Raw genomic sequence first — 7,251 nt, 5'->3', positions numbered from 1 at the left:
TAAACGGATTTTCTAAAAATTGAATTCGTATATTTATAATCATTTGTTGAATAACAATTTTTTGACATTGGTCTGCAGTGGAAATGTTCTTCCGTAAAGGTATTATCGACCCCAGGCCTGTCGTTGCAATTAAATTAGCTGGTCATCGACAAAATTTATTTTTTTTGTTATAACAAAAGTAAATAACAATTCGCTGAATTTCTTTAAGGTTTGTCAATGTCAAGCTGTGGAATTCAGTCAGCGGACATTCAAAGCAATCGATCGAACTGGAACTTCTTCGACTCAATCATCATAGCGCAGGTGATTTGATTGTATTCTTCATACCAAAGTTTTTGACAGAAGCTGAAACGTTGAAGGAGATTATTTCAAGTTCATACCTCTAATTATCAAACTTTTGTCCCTGTCCAATCAGGGTCTGGGGCTTTTTAAGCCACGAAAAGTGACTTACATTTTATCCAAATTCTGTAGTTTATAATACAACATAATTTGTTTGCTTATATTAAATGTAGCTGTGTCACGTCGAACAAATTCAATATAGTCTCCGTTTGACAACGGTAAGTCTGGAGTTCTCCACCATAAGCACAGCACGCATGGTCACGTAAGGTCTAAGGAAGTTGCTTGATGCGGAAGGACAAAATACATCTTAAATCCAAACTCCAGAAAAGATACCAACAACTCAAAAAAAGTAAAATGCATTCGTGTGCTTCGGCTGGAATCCTGTTTTTCTGGCATTGCATTCTGTGGGCGGAAGGGAAGTCGATATTTTGGGGAGACTCCCGACAACCTAGCAACTGCATCGCTCTGTCGGACCAGCTTTTGACTGTTACAGTGAGCACCCACGTTGTGTGTAGCCTGCTCTGCGCCGCCCGACGCTGTGAGGCGTTCGAATTCGACAACGGTAAGCGGCACCTTATCTCCGGCGACTTGTTTCAAAATGAATAAGCCAGCAGAGCATTAATAATTTCATTTCAAATAGAGCTGAATATTTTAGTCGTTCTTTAGTCATTATTCGCTAGTCGGAGCAAATATTTTGATTTAAAACTATTCAAACTAGTGCAAATTATATATATTATAATATTACTATGTTTTTATATTGGAAAACATTTTAAATGTTTATGTAAATTGAACTGATTTATTATGACCAACCCGTGCATGCAAGCTTCGGCAGCTATTTTATTTATGAATTACTGTTAAATTTCGAACTGTTACACGAGGTGGATGTAATAGCGTGCCTATAATTGGACAAAACGATGTTTTGCTTTCATGGATGATCATCGATACACTTAAATTTTCTCTTAAAAATTGTATAAATTGATGTGTTGACTTGTATGTTCCAGTCGTTGTAATTGCGTTTCACACATCAAGAGTTACATCTTTAGGTGCAATCACAGCTCATAATGCAATACCTCGTTTCAGCGTGTGTATTTTGGCTAGGAGTAAATGATCATTAAATATTGACTATCATATCAGTTAAAATACGGAAATTATGAAGCATTTTCTAACAATCAGTTTAATGGTACACTCCCTGAATTCTCCCCGAGGCGTTTGCACGGTGTCGAAAGTCACGTTGCCTGGCAGCCTGACCGCCACATTCCGGACCCCCGTGCCTACCAACACCTCCACGGAGGTAGCGCGTGGCAAGCCAGTCACTGCCGTCCCCAACTACATGACCTTGTAAAGTGGACACTAACTTACAATTGTGTTATATACTTAATAAACAATAGGAGTGGTCTCAGTGTTTATTTAGCCGTAGGGCTTCCGCCGATTCTTAGCATCGTATAGAATTGGTCTTAACATCGCACATGATTGTACCATCATTGATAAAATAATCTGTAAAACTATACATCAAGCATATTTTCCTAACAAAATAAATTTCTTCATTTCATTTGTTCTGTATTAACGCCGAATCATTAACGTCTCGAATTTTTGAGTCGGTCAATAGCTTCACGCAAGCAGGAATTATGCAAGTATGAATTCTTTGTTTCTACAAAAGCATGTATAAATTTCTTTATCCAATTAAAAATTATTTGTTTCTAGTAAAACATGTATAAATTTCTTTATGCAATTATAAATTGTTTGTTTCTAATACAGGAAAGAAAATATTAATTTCCTTATACAAGTATAAATTCTTTATTTCAATATAGTCTAATAATTTAATTTCTCCAAACCCTCGCTCAGGACGAAGGAGTTCGCAGTCGACGGCCGCAACGACACCAGGTATCATTCGGATGCTACAGGAGCGTATAAGACCCCGTGGCTCCTCGTCAACTTGGTGGGAGCCATGTTGGTGCAGAAAGTTCGACTGCTTCCTTACGTTGGTGTAATGCCAGGGCGAATTAACAACTACCAGGTGAATCAAACAGTTAATTACGCACCATGCATTTGGAAAGTACCAATGGGATTTGATTTGCAACTGAATGTGTAGTAGGAAAGAAAAAATGTTTTCCTCATTTAAGCATACGATACGACGCACTAGCATCATTTTTATTATGTGGAACATGAATTTCGTTTCTGTACTTTAAGCTTCTGTGTTGTAATTTGTAAACAAATTCGAGACTTAATTCATTATTTTAGTTTCTGAATCTAATATCAGATTCTGCTTGGCAACGACGTGCCTCCCACTGCGATGGACTTCAGCCAGTACGACTTGGTGGGGGCCATCCCCGGGCCGGTCCCCTTGGGGGAGAAGTGGTACGAGTTCGACGTGTCGCCCCCTCGCTGCAGCCGCTACGTCGCTGTATACAAAAACGTCGCGACTACTGACTACATCATGGAGATCTCGGAGATGGAAGTCTTTGTCTTGAACTAAAACATGAGGATGGAACAGCATCGTGTTGGAGATCTCGGTGATAGACTTTAACTTGAACTTTTTGACTTTGACTTGAACTAAGACATTGAGGCTAGAACAGCATCGTCTTGGAGATCGCGGTGATGGAAGTCTTTGTCTTGAACTAAAACATGAGGCGGGAACAGCATCGTCTTGGAGATCTCGGAGATGGAAGTCTTTGTCTTGTACTAAAACATTGAGGCAGGAACAGCATCGTCTTGGAGATCTCGGAGATGGAAGTCTTTGTCTTGAACTAAAACATTGAGTCGGGAACAGCATCGTCATGGAGATCTCGGAGATGGAAGTCTTTGTCTTGAACTAAAACATTGAGTCAGTAGCGTGCGAAGAATCCAACACTGAATGTCACAGAAAAAAAGAAGAAGGAGTTCTCCGAGAACGGAAACCGGAAGAGTAGGTAATAAAATAATAGTAAAATAACAATAGCGGTTTCAGCGTTTAGTAGGCCGTAGGCCTGTCGCCGATTCTTAACATTGCAGAACATTCACAGCTTGGTACGGTCTCGAACACGCAACGCACTGCTTCAATTCTGCTGTGCTTAACCGCCCGGACTTCTCGCCGATTCTGACCAGAAACTGGCGCACAGAGCTGGGATCGAACCCGCACTTCTCTGTTCCAATCTTGGTACTCTGAACTTGAACCACTGGACCACCCTGCTCTAGCAGGGCAATGAATTCACAGCTTATGTCAGATTGGAGTTCAGGATCGGGATGATTTCATATTTATTCTTTGATTATAGTCACCGATGATGTAATCGCGAATGATAAGCACGTTTTGTGTTGAAAAATATCTATAGAAAATATATCAAATTTTATCCATTTTCGTGTCAACGAAAATGGACTCCCGCACTATCCTCACATTTCCCTTCTAAAACAGACCCTGCATTTTCCTCCTAAAATAGACGCTGAATTTTCATTCTTAAATATACCTTGCATTCCCCATCGGTGGTCCACTTCTGTAAATGTCCCCATGCAAGCAGCGCCAGGCTTACCTGCTATTTTATTACTATTATAAAATCTAGGAGTCTCAATATACAGAATGTTCAACAGAAGACATTCCCATTTACGTCAACAAATAGCCTAAGTAACCTCCCGCAAATGGCCTAAATAACCTCCAGCAAATCGCCTAAGTAACCGCCAGAAAATGGCCTAAATAACCTCCAGAAAATGGCCTAAGTAACCTCCCGTAAATGGCCTAAGTAACCTCCCACAAACAGCCTAAGTAACCTCCAGAAAATGGCCTAAGTAACCTCCCGCAAATAAATCATGTTTGGTGTGCAGAATTTCTCTCCCTCAGTTCTTGATGTTCTGTAACAACTTAATAAGTAGCGTTAGCATGAAATTATAGATGAATTTTTTAATCAAATAAGTACTGTTAAGCGAGAATTTTATTTCGGTACGGAATGATTTTTTTATCATTTGAAAATAAAAAATGTATCATTTGAATATCAAAACAGTATCATTTGAATATCAAAAAAGTATCATTCGAATATCAAAACAGTATCATTTGAATATCAAAAAAGTATCATTTAAATATCAAACAGACAGACGAATGGGTGTTGGTTTCAAACTAACTTTATATTGGAACCGATGTTTCCATAATTATAGTAAATTAGTAGATTTAGGTATTTCCATTATACTCTTATTGTATCGTCTTCACCTGGCATCGTCGTGTTAGCCTGATAATATTCTTAGTATTTTACTTCTTTAATCGTAACGTAGGTGGCATGAAATTCAGAAATTTCATATACTCATATAATATTGTGTGTTTATCATATATGCCTACACCAATAAACGTTTAGCAGCCATTTGACTCCTACATCATGCCTTTTGCGCGGCTGTCGTTTCATCCTGAAGTAGAACTTTCATTTTGTGTCTGGAGATGTAACGTCAAATGTAATTATATTTGACATAAAATGTCATTTTATGTAAAATGTAACATTCTAATGTAAGGCAACCTTAAAATTAAGATTTTGGAATGAAAATGAGAGCTCGGTTTTGACTCGATCGATATTTTGTTTAACTTCCTCGATCGATCGATTGTTTAACTTCCTTGCCCATTTCTTCAGACGCCGCGCTACAGGGAAGAGGCGATTAAAGAACCGAGTATGTTTTTTTAGAGGCTGATACTGGTGATGCTGACATCACGTTCCGTAGAACAGCTGATGAAGGCGATGCTAACAGCGCGTCTACGGAGGAGCCGATGTAGGTGAAACAGGCATTATAATGGAGGTTTCAACGGTCATAAGATGGTTAGACCTATTGCCGATTCTTAGCATCGTAACATATTGCGTTCTCTAACACGCAACTCATTGCTTCAATTCTGCTGTACTTAACCGCCCGGAATATCTGTTCTGAATATTATAGAAGATGTGGGAAATTTCATTTATACCTTATTAAATGAAATTGTTGTGTCTTTTGCAAGTTATAAATATACGTAGGGTTTTCAGTTTTCACAGTTAGATAAGGATTATTATACATATATGAGGGCCAACGAAAAATCAATGAAAAAAGTTTTTTCCAAAATTAAATTTTTTTTTAGACGTTGGATAGCCTAGGCTAATGATGGTTCAAAAACGTCGCCTTTTTGCATCAATGTGCAGTCTCCAAGATAAATACACTACGTAATTGGGGTCATTTTGAATCATGCGGTCTAAAGTCTTGTCTCTTGTTATGTAAGCGTCCTAACCCTAAATGATTTACTGATGCAGTCTCAAGAACTATATCGGTAGAAGCACACTAATTGAAGGCAAATAATGATAATAATAATAATGATAACAGTAATAAAAAATAACAACAATAATAAAAATATGAATAATAATAATAATAATAATTGTAAGAGGTTGCTTTTCTGTGCACCTCTTATATGAATGGCAATTAAGTATGACCTGAGGGTTGGTTCGGTTTAGCGGGATCCGAGGATATAGAGTAAAAGCGAAAACGATTATAGAATATACATTAGGATTATAGTTCGGCTTTCAGTTTAGGATAATCTAAGTGTAAAAGTTGGAGCTTTAACAGTGATGTCTTCGGCGTCCAGTTGAAGTATGATACGTCTAGAGCACATCTTCGACTCTGACGTTAATTTAGGGTTACTGTCCTGATTGATATGGACAGGAGTAAGGGCTTACACACGACTGTTCTCGGCTCGAGAGTGAAGTTATTCGCTTTAGACAGAGCTTATATAGCTTCTATATTTGACGTCACCAAAGGCGTGACTAGATAAACAGGGAAGGCTAATACAAGGAAATGTTTATGAACATATAGCAGTGAAGGAGATTATCTTTCAACAAGGAAGACATCAATCAGGATATATCCAGGGACGAATGGTATCAACATTTGTCGCCTGACAATGGTTCTTTACCTATTTTAGCGTTATAGTTTACTCAAGCTTAACTTGATTAAACTTCATCAAGCTAGAAGTAATTTTCTTGCATGAACTAAAATACTAAATTATTAATTTCTTGTTCGACGGTCATAGTTTTTAATGCATTTTAGTTATAATAAATATTGGACATTACATTATGGCATTGGTTTAGGAAATTTAATTATAATTTTTGCTTGTGAATTCTTTAATTGTTACCATGGTTATTAGGGTTATTTGTGTTTCTTCTATTTCTCCTGCAGTATCACTTCTACCCTGCATGTGCTCCCTGTAGCCAAAAGTTTTGGTCCAGCATTTCTAAACCCTTATTACTAGTATTGCCGTCTGAAATCACTGACCAGTGCCGCATGCTTTCCCCCTTGTTCCCTGTACCTATCTCTGAATATAGTTTTACTTGAAAACTCTTTCATTTCAGCTTCTTTAATAGCTTTCATTATTTAATTAAGTCTCTGAAGTGGACAACGTGCTTGTCCCACCCGTTAGCACGGGTAGGACAAGCACAGCGTATACATGCAGAGCGAAAATTTCAGACCCTTGGGCGTCTCAGCATGTGAGACACCCAATAGGTGTCTCGATGCGTTTGTGTTGCTGCATCAGCCTGGGGACGCCTGTCGGAGACCACCACTGCCGTGGATCGAATAGACTATCATGATCCCTTCCCTCAAGGACGTAGCCTATAACACTTTTTGACTGTCACATTATCAGCCGCAAGCCACCAGACAGATCACATCCATTGAGTTAGATCAATCAGCCCAGAGGAAAGTAGCCTGACGTAGAATGGCCCAGCGTCGTCTGCCAATAAGCGAAAAAATTTTACACCACCCGGACGGAACGTGACGGAGCCGTCCGTATCTGTCGTGTGTGTCGAATCAGCCTAGGGTCGAACGGTCACGCGTCGTACGACGATACATTTTGGAACAGAACTATGCTATCTGAAACCTAACCCCAGATACTGTTAGCTAAAAGTTACGTACATTAGAGAAGCTGCGGAAGTCACTCGTCGAAGGACGATAGATTTTGGA

The 7,251-nt window shown here is 38.8% G+C and overlaps 1 protein-coding gene across 1 annotated transcript; it reads left to right on the top strand.

Annotated features, from left to right (window-relative positions):
• Window positions 1-751: 751 nt before the first annotated feature.
• LOC108680835 lies at window positions 752-2,811 on the top strand (the record flags this gene model as incomplete). The annotated part of the gene is made up of 4 exons (XM_018169749.2): window positions 752-898; window positions 1,542-1,674; window positions 2,179-2,350; window positions 2,594-2,811. Coding segments are annotated over 4 exons (668 nt in total), but the record flags the coding sequence as incomplete, so codon positions are not given.
• Window positions 2,812-7,251: the final 4,440 nt, after the last annotated feature.

The sequence above is a fragment of the Hyalella azteca genome, unplaced genomic scaffold (genome assembly GCF_000764305.2).
Source record: "Hyalella azteca isolate HAZT.00-mixed unplaced genomic scaffold, Hazt_2.0.2 contig10761, whole genome shotgun sequence".
Taxonomy (NCBI): Eukaryota; Metazoa; Arthropoda; class Malacostraca; order Amphipoda; family Hyalellidae; genus Hyalella; species Hyalella azteca.
The sequence above is the reverse complement of the archived record's forward strand: the minus strand, read 5'-3'. Positions and strand labels throughout refer to the sequence as shown.